Source organism: Pristiophorus japonicus, chromosome 4, assembly GCF_044704955.1.
Source record: "Pristiophorus japonicus isolate sPriJap1 chromosome 4, sPriJap1.hap1, whole genome shotgun sequence".
In the NCBI taxonomy this organism is placed as follows: domain Eukaryota; kingdom Metazoa; phylum Chordata; class Chondrichthyes; family Pristiophoridae; genus Pristiophorus; species Pristiophorus japonicus.
In genome coordinates, this window is record NC_091980.1 from 224,218,931 (window position 1) to 224,237,746 (window position 18,816).

General features: G+C 40.5%; 1 protein-coding gene across 1 annotated transcript; it reads right to left on the reverse strand.

Moving 5' to 3' along the window:
- Positions 1 to 881: 881 nt before the first annotated feature.
- On the reverse strand, positions 882 to 3,967 carry lrfn5a (leucine rich repeat and fibronectin type III domain containing 5a). The gene is made up of 2 exons (XM_070877460.1): positions 2,568 to 3,967; positions 882 to 1,824 (listed from the first exon to the last, which is right to left on the reverse strand). Exons 1-2 carry the CDS (start codon positions 3,956 to 3,958, stop codon positions 882 to 884), a joined length of 2,334 nt encoding a protein of 777 aa, XP_070733561.1. The 5' UTR covers positions 3,959 to 3,967.
- Between the last annotated feature and the right edge of the window lie 14,849 nt (positions 3,968 to 18,816).

The following is an 18,816-nucleotide window of genomic DNA, read 5'->3' on the forward strand; positions in this document are numbered from 1 at the left end:
TATAAGGTTAAATAAATCTGTTTTTCAGATTCTTGCCTTTCTAGATTACACAGTTTTCTTTGTGTACTTTTGTGTGTTAGGATAAATTCACCAAAATAGCATTAGAACCAGTTGAAAGCAATTCAGTAGCTGGCCTTAATGCAGCTCCTTTGAGTGGCAATATTTTCATTTAATGGCTCCTTTGAGTGGTAGTCAGACTATGAATACTTGATTTAAATGCAAAGATTACATTACCACAACCATTACTTTTTCTGATACAGCAGTGGCACCCTTATTATGGAAGTTCAATCATTTTAGATTATTTAGCTGGCAGTATGGAGTATCTCTACCAGTCTTGACTGGGCAACCACAATTTTCAGGCCCTGCCTAATTGCACATATAACAGCTATTCATTGTACTAACACTGGCCGAGTATACTTATTTAATCCTTTATTGTACACAACATAACAACACAGAGTTGTTTTTTTTCTGTACAGCATTTGCCTGAAAACAAAAGGCATTTACCATTGTCACTGAAAAGAAACATACAGCTCAATTTTTAAAAAATATCAATTTATTAAGTAGTCCATAAATAGGCTTTTTTCTTTAAGATGCAGGAAACCATATTTCCTTAGTCAAAGGCTTCTGTGAAAACGTTTTCACTCATTTATCCCCATACTCCAGAACCAGAAAGCCAATCCTAAAGCAGGATAAGGCACTGGTGCTAATTCGTGCTTTACCTTCATGTCTTTCAGTGCTGCCTGCTGATTTCTATCAAAGAATTGCGTGCATGAGCCAGTTCCATTACTACCTTGCTGGAAATGCCATCAAACAGAAAGATAAGCATAGAATTCCCAAACTGTTACAAGGCAGTGTTCCTTCACTGTAACATATTTAAAATGTCACACGGTGCTTTCCATTATCCACTCAGAACTTGAGAAGGTGGCTTTCCCACTATCAGCATCAGAGTTTTCCAACTGTAATAACATCCCATTCATTGACATGCTCCTTTTTGACCACAGGCTGCTAATCTTTTGTGAATGAGTATAGATTTGATACTCTGATAAATCTCCATTGAGTGAGTATCTCCGCTTAGCTCTGCTTGTTTCCGTTGGCAGAGTAAGATATTTGATGGACTTGGATTGTGCTCGTCTAAAAGTGGGAGTCTCTTTCAAGGAAATTAGAGCACAAGGGGGCTTCTGTAAAATGGCAGTATTTTCCCTTTTCTTTTTGGGCGAATCGACATTGGTGAAAGCTTCCATTGGTGTTTCGACACTTGACTTTGGACCAGCCTTTCTTTTCAGCTGTTGAGAAGCACTAAGACCTGTAGTCCAATCAGGTGGCATGATGGAGGTAGTGGTAGCACAGTCCTGGCTCACGGCAGAATCTGACGGTTGCGTTTTGTTGTTACTGGCATCTTTATGATACTGTGTGTTCTCTTCATGTCCCATGATGACTTTAGAATTTGAGTCGGGTAATATTCCGCCACACATTTGCAAATGAGCTCCATTTGTCTGAGAGTAGACATTACTGACCTTTGTCATCTTGTGTGGGTCATTATTGTTGCACACCTTGTATCTAATCATAAGAATGATAATGAAAACTAACACAGAGGCCACGATAATTCCACCTATTATAATTATCATGGTTCCTCCCAGAAACTGAGATGGCATAAAATGGCAGCGAACGTAATCCTGGTCTGTGGTAAACTGTATGCAGCCGACAACCCTTGTAGCTGTGAGGGAGGTGATTCCATCATCGTAGATCGCCAAGACACATAAGTCATATTGTGTTCCTGCAGCCAAGTTAGTGACAAGGAATGTTTTGCTTGTGGAAGGAATCATTCTGAGGGACAATATGTGGACTCACATTAGCACACATTTAAATAGTTCTTTTCTCTTAAATAGCAAAAAAAGCACTATTTTTGTTACTATAACTGAAAACTTAAAGTCACATGCAGTTGTCTCAAGGGAAATAACCACACTTAGTTGTGGTCATAGCTGCATCTTACTGTACATTAATAGAACTTGCAAAACTCATTAGCAGACCTGCAAATCATATTACCAGAATGCTGATTTTCTTAAAAAAGATACTCTATAATTTGAAGTTGAAAGGGAAATGTTGAAACATGTTCCCAGCCCAAAAAACAATATTTTAATGTACATGAAAGCAAACTACAAAGGAAACAGATCAATTACTGAGGAAGTCACAGTCCAATTGATTTTGGATGTCTTAATCTGAAGTGTCTTTTGCAGTTTTTTTAAGTGCCATCACACAACAACCAACCGTTTGCAGACAGACTTGAACTGTGATGTACCAGCATGCACAAAAGAAAGTAAGATTATGTTACAGTATTAAGAATCAATATGATATTATAAGCGCTTTACTCTTGCTTGTTTATTACCATGCAAAGGAAAACATCGCATTAATAATTGACCATATCCTTACAAAGCTCACATGAAGCTGTAATGTGACAATGGTTTCACCTCCAGTCATCTACCATAATAAAACACTGCATTAACAAAATCAATATAGGACTAATGGATTAAGTACTAAACTAGGACGCAGAAACAGTTTATATGACTTACCTGTAGACAAGCGAGTCATCATAAGAACCATTATACTGAATCTGGAACATACGAATACCAGGGATATTATGTTGCAAATTAAATTTAATAAGTGCAGATGACGATGATGTTTCAGCAACTGCCACCCTCTTTTCTGGTTTGGCCTTAGTGTCACTAACACTATTACTAGTGTTTGAACCAGATTTAGTGGAAGTAGAAATGTCCGATGAGCCAGGATCAGGCTCATGAATGTGCTTTGTACTGTTGACTAAATGCGGGAGTTTGATTATATGAAGTTCCACCACTGCAGTGGTTTCTCCAGCAGCATTTGAAGCAATGCAGGTGAAAGTGCCTGTATCTTTGACAGTAGTTATGAGGATGTCTAGGGTTCCATTATTATATAAGGCTGTCCGCGATGAATTTGATATGAGCTTGCCTTCAGGTGAAGTCCAGTGGATGGAGGGATCTGGGTCCCCGATGGCCTTGCACTTCAATGTCGCACGTTGGCCTTCCAAAACTCTGAGCTCATGTGTATAGCGAGTAATGAGAGGTTGATCACAGATAAACTCTTCTTCTGGAATCGACCAAAAGTATCGGCCTGTTAAATGTGGAGGTGAGGCACAGGTCTCCAGATCATCCTCCCTTGAAAGACGGCGCAGCCAGAGCAACTCGCAGTTGCAATGCAAGGGATTCCCTCCAAAACTTAATGTAAAACTTGGTGGGTTCAAAAGCCCGGAGTGGGCTAATACCTGAGCTCTGGTGAATAATGGATCAGGTGGGAGCTTCCGCAATTTATTAGATGTCATATCCAATCGGGTCAACTTGTGAAGATGTGAGAAGGTCCCCTCATCAATTTGTTCAATCATGTTATGGTCCATGCTGAATGTATGCAAGTTGACCATCTTCTGAACTGCTTCCCAGGGAATAGATTTTAAATTATTATAGGATACATCCAACTCTTCAAGAGACAATAAAATATCATTAAAAGCTTCAAAGGAAATGTCAATTAGTTGATTGTTATTAACTACTAAATGGTGAAGGTTTGAAAGTCCACTAAATATGTCATTTGTAATCTGGGTTAGTCTGTTGCTGTTCAAATGTAAGGCCCGCAGATTGCGCAGGTCAGCAAATGCTTGTGGTGCAACATAATTTATTGTATTCCTTGACAAGGTAAGGTCAACCAGGCTGGTCATGTTAGCAAAGTCTTTTCTTTTAATGATTGTAATGAAATTATCTCCCAAACGTAGCTCTACTGTCCTTCTGTCAATGTTTGGTGGGATAAAGAGAAGTCCTTTTTTGGCACAAAGAGTTGCAAGGTTTGGAGACAGATTCTGACAGACGCAACGCTTGGGACAGACCTGGGCCTTCACCGTCGTGCCAATTAACAGCAGATAAAAAAGCAGTTTTTCCATTGTAAATCAGGTTAACTAGCCTGGAAAAGAAACAGTAGAAGATAAATGAAGGAACCATTAATCATTCACTCATTATCAATACTTTAGTCTGCTCATTGTAAAGCATTTTCAAAACCAGAGACTATTCCAGGGACTGTTTTGATGATTCTCAGTGTAAATGTTTTAATATTCATTTAAAATATTGAGCAGCATGATGATACAATATACTGATGCACTAATACACTAAGTAATGGAACAATAGGAGATAGGTTTTCACCTGCAATTCTCTATATGGAAGTTTCCCAAATGTGGCTGTGGCATTAGAGAGATGCTAGTCAAAACTGGATATTTATCACAGAGGGAAAATTGGAAAGAGAGTCACAATGGGCTACTCCATAATTGCTGGATCAATAACCACTTTTAACAGAAGCTTCATAACATAAGAACATAAGAAATAGGAGCAGGAGTAGGCTATTTTGCCCCTCAAGCCTGCCCGCCATTTAATAAGATCATGGCTGATCTGATCATGGACTCAGCTCCATTTCCCTGCCCGCTCCCCATAACCTTATATTCCCTTATCGCTCAAAAATCTGTCTATCTCTACCTTAAATATATTCAATGACCCAGCCTCCACAGCTCTCTGGGGCAGAGAATTCCATAGATTTACAACCCTCAGAGAAGAAATTCTTCCTCAGTTTTAAATGGTCAGCCCCTTATTCTGAGACTATGTCCCCAAGTTTTAGTTTCCCCTATGAGTGGAAATATCCTCTCTGCATCCACCTTGTCGAGACCCCTCATTATCTTATACATTTCGATAAGATCACCTATCATTCTTCTGAACTCCAATGTGTATAGGCCCAACCTACTCAACCTATCTTCATAAGTCAACCCCCTCATCTCCGGAATCAACCTCGTGAACCTTCTCTGAACAGCCTCCAATGCAAGTATATCCTTCCTTAAATAAGGAGACCAAAACTGTACCCAGTACTCGAGGTGTGGCCTCACCAATAACCCGTACAGTTATAGCAGGGCTTCTCTGCTTTTATACTCTATCCCCCTTGCAATAAAGGCCAATATTCCATTTGCCTTCCTGATTACTTGTTGTACCTGCATACCAACTTTTTGTGTTTCATGCACAAGGACCCCCAGGTCTCTCTGTACTCCAGCAAATTTGTCAAACATGATTCCCCTTTCATAAAACTATGCTGACTCTGCATAATTGAATTATGTTTTTCCAAATGTCCGGCTACTGCTTCCTTAATAATGGACTCCAGCATTTTTCCAACGATAGATGTTAGGCTAACTGGTTTATAGTTTCCTGCTTTTTGTCTGCCTCCTTTTTTAAATAGGGGCGTTAGTTACATTTGTAGTTTTCCAATCCGCTGGGAACGCCCCAGAATCCAGGGAATTTTGTAGATTACAACCAATGCATCCACTATCTCTGCAGTCACTTCTCTTAAGGCCCTATAATGTAAGCCATTAGGTCCAAGAGACTTGTCCACCTTTAGTCCCATTATTGTACTGAGTACTACTTCATTAGTGATAGTGATTGTATTAAGTTCCTTCCTCCCTATAGCCCCTTGATTATACATTATTGGGATGTTTTTAGTGTCTTCTACCGTGAAGACGGATACAAAATATTTGTTCAACGTCTCCGCCATTTCCCTGTTCTCCATTATTAATTCTCCAGTCTCATCCTCTCGGGGACCAACATTTACTTTAGCCAATCTTTTCCATTTTATGTACCTGTAGAAACTCTTACTATCTGTTTTTTTTACTTAGTGCTAGTTTACTTTCATAATCTATCTTCTCTCTCTTTATCATTCTTTTAGTTGTTCTTTGCTGATTTTTAAAAGTTTCCCAATCCTCTGGCCTCCAACTAGTCTTGGCCACATTGTATGCCCTTGTTTTCAATTTGATACCATCCCTTATTTCCTTAGTTAGCCACGGATGGTTATCCCTTCTCTTACAGTCTTTCCTTCTCATTGGGATATATTTTTGTTGCAATTTATGACAGGATAGATGCTGAGAGGCTGGAGTCCCTAGAGCTAGGGGGCATCGTCTCAGGATAAGCGGTAGGTCATTTAAGACAGAGATGAGGAGGAGTTTCTTCATCAGAAAGTTGTGAATGTTGGAATTCTCTGCCCCAGTGGGCTGTGGATGCTGAGTCTCTGATTATATTTAAGGCTGAGAAAGGTAGAGAATGGATTAAGAGGTTATGGGGAGCAGGCAAGGAAGTGGACCTAAGTCCATGATCGGATCAGCCATGATCGTATTAAATGGTGGAGCTGGCTCGAAGGGCAGTTTGGCCTATTCCTTCTCCTATTTCTTATGTTCTTATGTTCTTATTTTCTTAGTTAACCATGGATGGTTATCCCTCATCTTACAGTCTTTCCTTCTCATTGGGATATATTTTTGTTGCAAGTTATGAAATATCTCCTTAAATGTCTGCCACTGCTCATCAACCGTCCCATACTTTAATCTATTTTCCCAGTCCACTTTAGCCAACTCTGTCCTCATGTATACACCCTCAATTGGTACTGCAAGATGTAAGGAGATCTAAAGGGAAGATGGGACAAATAAGTATCTTAAAATGGGGGTGATAATCTAAAACCATTAAAAAAAGGTCTTGTGCATTGCTAATAATTGAATGCAATATTGATTAGATCTACACATTCAGATTCCATAGAGCAGAGAAGCCTATTCAATTATTAACCACATGCAGCCAACATCTCGTCGTGGATAATTAGGCTCATACAGCAGTCCCTGGTCTCCAGTCGTCTTGGATCCCCTTGCCACTGGATCAAGACCTTGTTCATCTAAGCCCGTGTGGTTGCCGGTGTGCAACGGCCACCCCACGTTAAAAGAACTCACGCACAGGCACCTTCCACTTCGTTAACATGAAGTTTGAGACCTGGAATGCCAGGACCCTCATGGACAACTCCAACAGCGACAGGCCGGAATGCCATGCCGCTATAGTTGCCCGGGAACTTAGATGCTTTGACATCGACATCGCCACCCTAAGCGAGACCCGACAAGCAGGGGAAGGCCAGCTCAAGGAACAAGGTGGCGGTTACACCTTTTTCTGGAAAGGGAAATCAGAGGAAGAACGTCGCCTTCACCGAGTCGGCTTCGCCATCAAAAATGAGCTGGTCGACCGCCTCAAAGACTCCCGCTGAGGGGTAAACGAACGTCCCATGATTCTTCGACTCACCCTATCCCGGAACTAATGCACCACAGTCATCAGTGCGTACGCCCCAACACTCGAGGCAATGGATGAGACCAAAGATGGTTATTATTCCAACCTCGAAACATCCCTGTCCCGCATTCCCGCGGGCGACAAATTGATCCTCCTAGGTGACTTTAACACCAAGGTCGGCAAAGACACAGCCCTCTGGGGAAGCGTGATTGGCAGAGAGGGGGTGGGGAAAGTCAACTCCAGCGGTACCCTACTCCCAACAAAATGTCTAGAGCATGAACTTTTCATCACCAGAGGGACAAATATAAGGCATTGTGTCAACACCCTCGCTCCAAATACTGGCACCTTCTCGACTATTTCAGCATCTGAGCCAGGGATCGCAAGGATGTGCGCATCATCCGTGCCATGACAGGAGCTGATGACTGCTGGATGGACCACCGCCTAATCTAATCCATCATCGACATTAACATCGCCCCAAAGCGGAGGGGACAGCAGAAGCAGTGCCACAAAAAAGTCAATGCCGGGGCACTTAAAGACCCAGCTAAGAGAACCCTATACAGCCAGTGCCTCATAGCTAACCTGGCGTGCCTTGATGACCCTGAGATGCTGAATGCCCACAGCACTTGGTCTGCCTTCCAGGCCTCCATAACCAGTGCCTGTGAAGAGACACTTGGTCACTCAACCAGAAAACATCAGGACTGGTTTGATAAGAATGATCAGGAGATCCAAGAACTAATAGATCACAAGCGCAGAGCATTTCTAAGCCTCAAGCAACAACCCAAATCGGGAGCAGCAAAGCAACATTACAGAGGGTTCAAGGTTGAGGTCCAACAAAAAACCCGGGACCAAAAGAACAGGTGGTGGATGGAGAAAGCACAGGAGATGCAACAACTAGCCGACAGCCATGATATGCGAGGATTCTTCATCGTAGTCAAGGCTACCTATGGTCCAAACTCCCAAGGCCCCACCCCACTGCTGGCCAAGAATGGAAACACTCATCAAGGACACTGAGGCTGTCAGGGTCCGCTGGAAGGAGCACTTCGAAGACCTCCTCAATCAAGACTCGGTCTTTGACTCGAGTGTTCTCGACTCCATCCCGCAGCATGTGACCCACCACCATCTCAGTCAAACCCCAATGTTGAACGAGGTAGGAAAAACCATAAAACAGCTCAAGAATAACAAGGCTACGGGATTGGATGGTATCCCTGCTGAGGCGCTAAAGTATGGTGGATAGGTGCTGTTGGCGCGGATACATAACCTCATCGCTTTCATCTGGAGGGTGGAGAGCATGCTGGGAGATCTCAGAGAAGCCGTGTTCATGACCATTTTTAAAAAAGGAGAGAAGTCCAACTGCGGCAATCATAGAGGAACCTCCCTGCCATCAGCCACTGGGAAAGTTGTTGCTAGAGTTCTCCTCAACTGTCCTCTTCCTGTGGCCAAGAAGCTCCTCCCGGAGTCACAGTGTGGATTTTGTCCCCTACGGGGCACAACGGACATGATCTTTGCAGCGCGACAGCTGCAGGAAAAATGCAGAGGGCAGCGCCAGTCCTTATACATGGCCTTTGCCACTTCCAACCGCGAGGGTCTATGGAGTGTCCTCCATTTCGGATGCCCCCAAACGTTTGTCAACATACTTCGCCTGCTCCACGACAACATGCAGGTCATGATCCTTACCAACGGATCCATTACAGACCCAATCCACATCCAGACTGGGGTCCAACAGGGCTGCGTTATAGCTCCAACCCTCTTCTCAATCTTCCTCGCTGCCATGCTCCACCTCACAGTCAACAAGCTCCCTGCTGGAGTGGAACTAAACTACAGAACCAGTGGTAAGCTGTTTAACCTAATCTGCCTCCAGATCAGGTCCAAGATCACCCCAATCTCTGTCGTTGAGCTACAGTAGGCAGATGACACCTGCATCTGCGCACATTCTGTGGCTGAACTCCAGGATATAGTTGATGTATTTACTGAGGCATACGAAAGCATGGGTCTTACGCTAAACATCCGTAAGACAAAGGTCCTCCACCAGTCTGTCTTCGCTGCACAGCACTGCCCCCCAGTCATCAAGATCCATGGAGCGGTCCTCGACAACGTGGACCATTTCCCATATCGCAGGAGCCTCTTATCAACAAAAGCAGACATTGATGCGGAGATTCAACACTGCCTCCAGTGTGCCAGTGCAGTCTTCGACCATCTGAGGAAAAGAGTGTTTGAAGACCAGGCCCTCAAATCTACCACTAAGCTCATGGGTCTACAGGGCTGTAGTAATACTCACCCTCCTGAATGGCTCAGAGGCATGGACGATGTAGAGAAGATACCTCAAGTCGCTGGAGATATATCAGCAACAATGTCTCCGCAAGATCCTACAAATCCCCTGGGAGGACAGGCACACCAATGTCAGTGACATCACCCAGGCTAACATCCCCAGCATTGAAGCACTGACCATATTCGATCAGCTTCGCTGGGCAGGCCACGTAGTTCGCATGCCAGATACGAGACTCCCAGAGCAAGTGTTCTATGTGGAGCTCCTTCACGGTAAACAAGCCAAAGGTGGGCAGCGGAAACATTACAAGGACACCCTCAAAGCCTCCCTGATAAAGTGCGACATCCCCACTGACACCTGGGAGTCCCTGGCCAAAGACTGCCCTAAGTGGAGGAAGTGCATCCGAGAGGGCGCTGAGCACCTCGAGTCTCATCGCTGAGAGCATGCAGAAATCAAGCGCAGGCAGCGGAAAGAACGTGAGGCAAACCAGTCCCACCCACCCTTTCCCTCAACGACTATCTGTCCCACCTGTGACAGAATCTGTGGCTCTTGTATTGGACTGTTCAGCCACCAAAGAAATCACTTCAGGAGTGGAAGCAAGTCTTCCTCGATTCCGAGGGACTGCCTATGATGATGATGATGGTGATGACACTGCCTGCAAAATAAATGGCAACTGAGAGCCGTTCATGAGCAAGTTGGGTTGTGTTGAAGGTAACAACATTAAAGTTGCTGTTAAAAACAAAGAGTAATTGGAAAATGTGATGTATTCCATTGAGTAATGATTCGCTCCTTGTTACACTTTTTCCTGTTTTTATTTCTAAAATGCAGTGTAAAAATGTGATAACGATAGGAATCTGAATTGTAGTAAAAAAAATATTAAATACACAAGCAAATCTCTCATGGCATTGCTTATAGTGAGTTGGAGGTTTTGTAAGAACAAGATTATTATCAAGGGCACTGATTTATCAACGGTGTGCGCAGTCATGGGACCTGGGAGCACTGGTACAAGGTCTATGTCTATACTACAGAAGGGATTCTGGGAACACTGCAGCAGGTACTGGGATCATGAATTACTGGAAAAAGGGTTCTGGCATCTGAGCGTATCAGAGAGGGAAGCCCCAGCATCCAGGAGCATTTAGAGTAGTCCTGGAATCAGTGGGTCCTGGGAATGGAGTCTCAGGGTTTATGAGGGGTTCCAGGATTTGGGAAAGGGAGGGAAGTTCTGGGGTTAAATAAACTGGGGAGAGTTTTTCTGAGCTTTTGGGGTGTCAGGTAGGCACAATTGAGGGTTGCTGTGATTGGGTAATATTGGGGGCAGAATCTAGCAACCACATGGGAGGTCCAGAAGATGACACCTAAACTGCCCTTGGCTCCTTTTGGAGCATGAGGCCCCAAGTCCCCCCTCCACCACCTGCCTATTTACTGCTGAACTGCCTCCACCCTTGATACATCAGCAACCCTTTTGCAACCTTAGGCATCACATCCAACTGCTCTCTCCATCCTCAACCTGTTCCTGTTTTTAAGTTCTGTCTTAAAGCATTCAGTTCATTGATGAGTTAGCTGATTCATACAACCTTTAACAAAAATAAATTTCCATATAGAAATATAAATTATCTCATAAAACCCTCCAAACTTCAATGTTTATGCATTTTCTCAGTTTTTAATTTTAAAAATCATTTGCACTCTAAAATGGTTCAGAAGAGAAAGATTTTTTGATTGAGGAAAAGAAATACATTCTCAGTAAACAATCTTTGGTGGGAATCAAAATGGAACAAATAGGAACCACAGCTGTTTGTAATCACAATTATATTAATCACAGGTGTTGTCTAATTGAGCATTTTATAATAGAAAAGTTGTTAATATTTTAAATGAGATCTGCTTGAAATAAATGGTTGAGAAATCGATTTTCAATTTGTCTGAAAGTCTTAGAACAAGCAAAGAAACTCATAAATCCTCAGAGGATGATTTGAAAAATCCTTCTGCTTCAACCAATAATGTATTCTGCAAAATTCTGAGAAGTGTACATGCTCAGAATCCACAGATAGGAATAACATCTCTCTACAACTGTAATGAGGTAAAGACTGTCCAGTTGAAGTCCTAAGTTTTGAGACAAGCTTTTCAAAGCATAATGAAGATATTAGAATATGCAAAAGATAATTCAACGGGTAAATTTAATCACATGATTGTCATTTTTCTTTTTTTGTTTAATTTTCTTTAAAACTATATTTTGGACATTAAAAAATTTAGTTACTGAGAAAAAGGGCAGATTTTTTTCTTCAAAAAGCATCTTAAGTGATTCAATTGGTTCCTAAACAAACCATGATTGTGAAAAATTCATATGTTTAGATAGAGTTTTTCTCATTATCAATGTTGCTATATGGATTTCCATTATAAATGTTCAAATTGGCAGTTCAATGTAAGATGAAAAGTGTGACTGAAAACCTTGACACAGGAAGTAAGGTTTGTGGACAGGAAAGTGCATTCAAGATGTCTAATAATATATAGATTATAAATGATGTTGTAAATGAGAAAAGTCATCACCAATTCACAAAGATTTCTGCTGATTATTTAAAGGAAAAAATGTGTGCATAAAACAGAATGTTTATTTTTAGCTATATAAAATACTATATTGCAAAAGACACTGCACATCATTTTACTTGTGTCCTCCATTTCACAAAATACTTCATTTCTGAATGGAACTGTCTTTGATCTGATGGCAAATTTCTAATCATCGCTCTGAGGTGGAAAATTTTCAATGGAAAGAGTATGACTGAATGTAATGTAATTTGAAGCCTTAATATATCATTAAAAACCTCAAATAGTGTAATTAAAAGTATTCAGTTTAACAAATAGTCTAATTCATAGCTGCAGAGGAATTGTAATGACAGGCATTCTAAATTACAAAAGTGTAGGTAAGGCACATAATACTGTATTAATATTCATTATCCTTAAAATCCTTTTCTAGAATTCCAACTAGGAATGTGATTATTTCAAAAATTTTGAAGCAATCACAGTGCATTCGGAATACCACTGTATGACTGCTCAGTAGCAATGTCAGAGGCAGTTTGCCAGAGTTGGAAGTAGCAATGAAAAATGGTAAGTTTATTAATGCTGCAGTTTTAAGATTTTTCATAACCCGTTTTATTTTTAAAAATCTACCAGTGCACTTGCATCCAGCAGTAATGAGGCTGTCAATTTACACTGCTCTCTCTGACCCCGCTGAGATGCATCAAATCACACAGTCAATCAAAAAGAAAACAAAATATGATTTAAATATTATTTTTGAAACATAATTGAATCAAATTAATGAGCTTGCAGAAAGATAGAAATGAGGAAAACAATTGACAAAGTCTCAATCCTATTCCTAACAATTCTTATGAATTTAACTGCAGTCCAAATCTTTTCTATTAAGCTGCCTGTCCTATTGTAGTGTTGCATATTTATTATTACTTAAATAAGGATCAGACCTTTAAAATAGGCTATTATAATATAAAAGACAATTACTACATTAAATTCAAGATCAATCCAATTCAGAATCAGATTTGGTTTATGATCAATTAAATTCATGATTGTCCAAATGTGCACTAGTTACTGACTAGTGATGCCATCGACTTACTGCTGTGGTATGAATGACATCTCAGATATGATTGTAAGCATTCAGCACAGATACATTTTGTGTGATTCTGCCAATGTCATGTTATACTGATTTGCCACAAACATTAGGGCTGCAGCTCCATATTTTTGGAATGAATTGTCAACCATACAATTGTTGAATACATTTCATTTATTCATCAGGTTTGCTGCTCGCTCGAGCTATTTTACAGAGTTAGAAATTCCCTATTATGATGTATGTGACTAAATGGTAGATTGCTATGATAGATTAAATTACCCTAGGAAAAATTGGTTCAGGTGAGAAGATATGGAATCACTCTATCAAATATGTTATCACTATATGTAAGCTTCCTTCCAGTCCATAACAGTTCTGTTTGGAGATTCTCACACTGAAATGCTTTGCACTCTGCTTATCTTTTTGTTTTGCCTTTCACTCCTAGAAAACCCTCTTTTTAATGTTGCTTTCTGACTTTGAATCGACATGAAAGGGAAAAAGATGGCCAAATTTGGATTATTTAGATTCAGAGTTTTCTAATCTTGTAAGCAAATAGTGACAAGCATGCAGTGAGTCTATGTGCATGACCAATTGGTTAACTGATCTGTTCTGTCTATGTGCATGACCAATTGCTGGACAAAATTTAGTGGTGCTCAATTTTCCTAAGATCTCGGGTACCAATGTCTGGCAGTTGTTCAAATAAATATATGGTTGTTTCTGTTTGCTCTTTGATCCATCTAATTAGATTTCCATTAAGGTCAATGCCTATCACCAGAAATCCACAATTTTGGTGCTCTTAATTTAAATGAATCCAAATCCTCATCTTTCAGTGAAGTTTTGTTTTGGAGGAATATTATGCACATAATTTGATTACCTTCTAGTTTTTAAAGTTGAAACATATAAAAATTAAAAAGTACCAAAAATTGTTAATTCATTAAAATTCACTGCCACCAGAAGTTTATATGGCTTAAAAGAGCTTATTGTATAGCAAGATAATTTCACACAATGAAAAATCCACAAAAGCAAATCAGAGCTCCAATATTGTGGTGGTAATAGAGTTTTCTATCATTCTTGCTAAAATTTCAAGGCAGTTTATTTCAAATAATGTATTATTATAAATTCTATAACTACCAGCATATGGGATATTGCTGATTGTCTTCACCCTCTCCTTCCCCCCCCCCCCCCACCCCTCCAACCACCCCCCCAACCACACACACAACTTTTTAAATGGCAAAATGTTAAAAGCTACTGACATTTGAATTTTAGGTCACAAATGTGAATTGCATTGGCAATTATCTCATACATGACACCATGCTAGCTATGCTGTGGGCCAAAGATTGTGGGAGATTAAATCCAATTTCACTTCAGATTGTCGCTTCTCATTTGTTGAATTGGAATTGAGGCTATAGCCAATCAAAACTGTTCGTCGTTCAGTGAGATTGAGGAAACTCCAATTTATTTACCACCTATCTTCCATATAATGGTAAAAAATATCTCATATCAGATATTTTATGTGTATTTTAGAATTGCCATGCATAGTTTAAACATATGTACATTAGAAAGTATTAGGACATTAGAAAAGTTCAACGAATATATTACAGAAAGCTTCCAATATCAGGGTTAACATTTCACAATCAATTGGAACTTTCTGGAAATTATTTAAGAGACTGTCGCTGAATCAGCTTCAGGGCAAAAGAGGAATTGACTGACTGAGGGACAGTAGTGAGAGAAGAAAAAGGAAGAACATACCAAGAGTTGAAATATATTTACTACAATAATGATAATTAGAAAGAGGAACAGAAAAAAGATGACATAAAATAAAATGTAAAATGAGAATGGAGAGAAACTAAAAAAAAACATGGAAAATAGAAAACAAGGTGTGAGAGGGGTTGAGAGGAATTGGAAGTAATAATGCAAGAAGGAGAAATAAAACGAAAAGAGGATTTTTAAAACAATCAATCCTTTGAAAAGCAAATAAGTGAGGGCAAAATGCAGAAAAATGTTAAAAACTTCAACGTGAAAGTAACTGACAGAGGAACAGAAATGAATGAATGTGAGTTAGTTTGCAGTTACGGTCAGTGTCTCTTTAGGAATGTGGGCACCAAGCCTTAACGGCTATTGATAATGCTGGCCATTTGAGACTTTCATAGTAACATGATATACACATCACTAAGACCCTATGATAGCACTGCACCAGTCTTCCTAAATTCTAGTGACCTGCATGCAGTTGCCAAATGACTGCATAGCTACATGTAAAAGCTGACCCAAATGATAACTGCTAAGCAGGTTTATCTCTCAACTAACATTTTAATTAAAATAACATTCCTTAAAGTTCTGGCTTGATGCTGATTTGTATCAACATAGCATAGTGTTCTGGGGTGAAAAGAAGAATGGATCTCAAATGGACTGGGAAAAATCAGTGAAATGGCCAAGCAGACGTCAAAAGGTCAGTACAATTGCCTTCTCGTGCACTGACCTATTGTCTTAAAATGACTCATGCTACAGTAAGTTTACAGGAATCCATTTAGTAATTGTGCAGCCTGGAGGGCGCAGACTCATTGTAGCACTGTCCCTCCATTTTTGAATGCAGACTGCAACATTTTTGATAGGCAATTGTTTGTGTTAGATGTTTGTGAAGTGACAGAATATATTTGTGATGCTCAGAGTCAGGTCTGTAAATATTACACCCTTGGATTAATAATTTTGTAGAGACTTATTTTTTTCCTGATAACATCTTAAGCTTCCTACTGCACTAAATAAAAAATAAAAAAAGCACCAGAGAGTTGAGTGCAGCTGATAGATTCCATTGACTTAACACTTATGCTGGGAACGTGGTAATCTAGACCAGGCTGTCAGCATACATCATTTTACTCAATGGCAGAGCTTGCTTTAAAATTTTTCATCAAAGCAACATATAACAAGGCCGAACTTTATTCAAAAGATCACAACTGTAAAGGACATTAGCTAGTTCAAACTGATGCATATTCATTAACTAGTGAATCTGTGGCCACTGAGAGGTAATCTGACAGTTGGGATTGAATTATATCAAGATTATTTTGGTTGCACTTTCCACTGATACTGGTGTTGTCCCTTTTGGGTTAATTAACATGAGTAAGCCGCAAAAGTATTGCCAGTCTGAGCAGTGATGTCCAATAGAATAGATAAACTGTCACCTTTGAAGTTTCTTGCAATAATAGTCTTGGTTCATTCTAGCCTCTTGAGTTATTCAGCTGACAGTAGTGTCACTGCCTCTTTCTATTGAAGAAGAGGAGGCATAACCTGAATTCTAGCACCACCAGGCAGCAAAGTCCAAGCTGCAGTTTTCCTGTGAATTGACTCTTTCACACAATATTTTGAAATGCAGCCATTAAATATTGATATAAAGGCAGCAGATGACTCCTTAACTAATGGATCGAGATTATGTTTGAATGAGAATCATTTTACGTTGTTTTCTAAGCTAGAAACTATTTATCTTGTCATCTCACATCTTTCGCTAGAAAAGAACATGTAAAAATAAACATGGACTGCATCTATACAATGTTAGTCTGTTAGTGCCAGATGAGAATTAGAGCTTTGAATAATTCAGATGCTACAATATGACATTTAACATTTATGAGGCCGTCTAGATGCAATTGATCTTGTTAACCTCTGCAAGCATTGCTGGACCATATTAGTGAAGATCATAAACTGGGACACATAAAAAGAGGTAAATTAACACCATAACTTGTCTGAAAAGTCACCACTACCTTGGCCATATTAAAACCTTAGTGGTCTAAGCAATTAGGTAAAGCTCACTATTGAACCAAACCGTATATCAGAAATCACGGGGGTTTGGTTAGCAAGCTGAATAGGAATGATCTTTTGACATAAAGATACACATTGAATATTTCTTCCGAGTGCTTTTAAAAAAATGAGAATAATTATTAATTCACAAGAGATTTGCGTGACAGAAAGAGACATCATTATCGAAAACTATTTCTTAAAACCCTTACTGCACACAGAAAACGGCACAATCATAATCATGGTGCTTTTAAAATAAAAGAAACTTCAACCATGCTTTAAACTGTAATGTCAATCCATTCTCTTGTCTTTTTACCATCGTCACTGGAACCTAACGCTGTCTTTGTATGTAACTGAAGCAGACGCGTGCCCCAAATAGCACCGGACCTCAGCAGAATTGCACTACGGTAAACGACAGCTATTTTTTTCACGTCGTTGCTCTAGAGGGAAAGATGCTTACGGGACTCTTACCTTCGGCTGCTGTAATGTAATGACACTGCAGAGTTAGTTGTTTGCAGCTTTGAAAATAAGATTATTTTCCTCTGGCATAGTTTGTCTGCTCTTCAACATAATTCACTGATTACTTTCAATCTCTAGTCAGGCCACTTGCTGTCATCAACTCAGGGGAAAGAAGTAACCATGCTTTATAAATTGGCCCGATTTACATCGTCGTTAAAAAAAAACAAAGGGCAGGCAGCAGTGCATCTCTGCAGTGTTTAACAGAAGCATGTTTGCAAATATTCTTCAGTGGAAAGAACCAGCAAAAGCTGGTCTGTCGGGCATATCGTTTCAATTAAATTTCCCCCAAGCAGCCTACAGACAAAAATCCATTTGACTCCAACGTGCCAAATGTAGTTCTACAGTCACATTTTTTTTTAAAGCAGCAGATGTACTTGGAAAACACTGCGCCGTATTTAGTCAAAGCACTCGATCCGACATCCTAAAGGCTGCACTGACCTTGCAACGTACCTGTATCAAGTTAAAAAAAAACCTTTAAGCTATTGCTTACAGCGTTACTCCCCTTGCAATGCAGCATGAACACCTTGAACAATACACGATGGCCATTAGGCACTGAACACCATGCAACAAAAACAAACATGATTCGCTGCTAAATGAGCCCCGAATACGCTTCAGATTGCATTGAGTAAAACATAGATATGAGAAAATGCTGAAAACGCAGAGTTACCTTTAAGGACGAACATCAGCCCTGCCCAGTTAGCTAAGGATCAGGGTAAGTGTGTCTTCTCACTCATCTCCTTCCCATTTCCTTAAGTCACTGTTTAAATATATATTGCACGGTACACTGTTTTCTGTAGCGATGCGCTCCAAAAGGGCCATTTTCAAAGCAGCCAAATCAAAAGACAAGAGCAGAATGCCATCCGTGCGTAGAAAACGCCTTCAATTCAGAAATTTACATATATCCTCACAGTTAAACTTCAAAATACACATTTTCCAGGGCGCCGCGAACAGCGGAGACATGCTCCCTCCGTCCATTCAGCGCCGATGTGGCTATCCTGCTGTCTACAGGGGAGCCGAGAGCAGCTTTCCTCTGCATCAAGCAAGCTGCTCTATTAGCTGAGCAAACGTCTCTGCAGTGAGAGCGATCAAGTGGCTGAGATGGGAAAGTCAGATCAAATCTCAGCAGGCAGAATTGCACCGTTGCACCTAGCACTTCCCCCAGCGCAGCCTCCACGCTGAGTTAATCCTCAGAGTGATCGAGTGCCACATTATCTGCCCCTCTGCCTCACGTACGGACGGACTTCAGAAAACTCTCGACCACTTTCGCCTTGTAAGAAGGACCGCTGACCAACAACTTCGTGCTAAATCACTGCCATTCTGATTGTATGTAAACTAAACAATACAAGCCTTGGAGACACGTACACCATGTCACTCATGTGCTCTCAAAGAGGTAGAGACAAGGGTTTGCAACGCTGATGGTGGCATCTCATCAAATTTGCTGCAAGGGTGGGTTCGTTCTTGAGCAGAGAGCAAAAAACCCTGTTTGCAGCGTTAACTGGGAAATGGTCAGG

Coding starts and splice junctions, on each gene's coding strand:
- lrfn5a (XM_070877460.1), bottom strand. CDS start 3,958: ATGGAAAAACTGCTTTTTTATCTGCTGTTAATTGGCACGACGGTGAAG. Junction 1,825..2,567: donor GATGACTCGCTTGTCTACAG/GTAAGTCATATA, acceptor ATTGTCCCTCAG/AATGATTCCTTCCACAAGCA.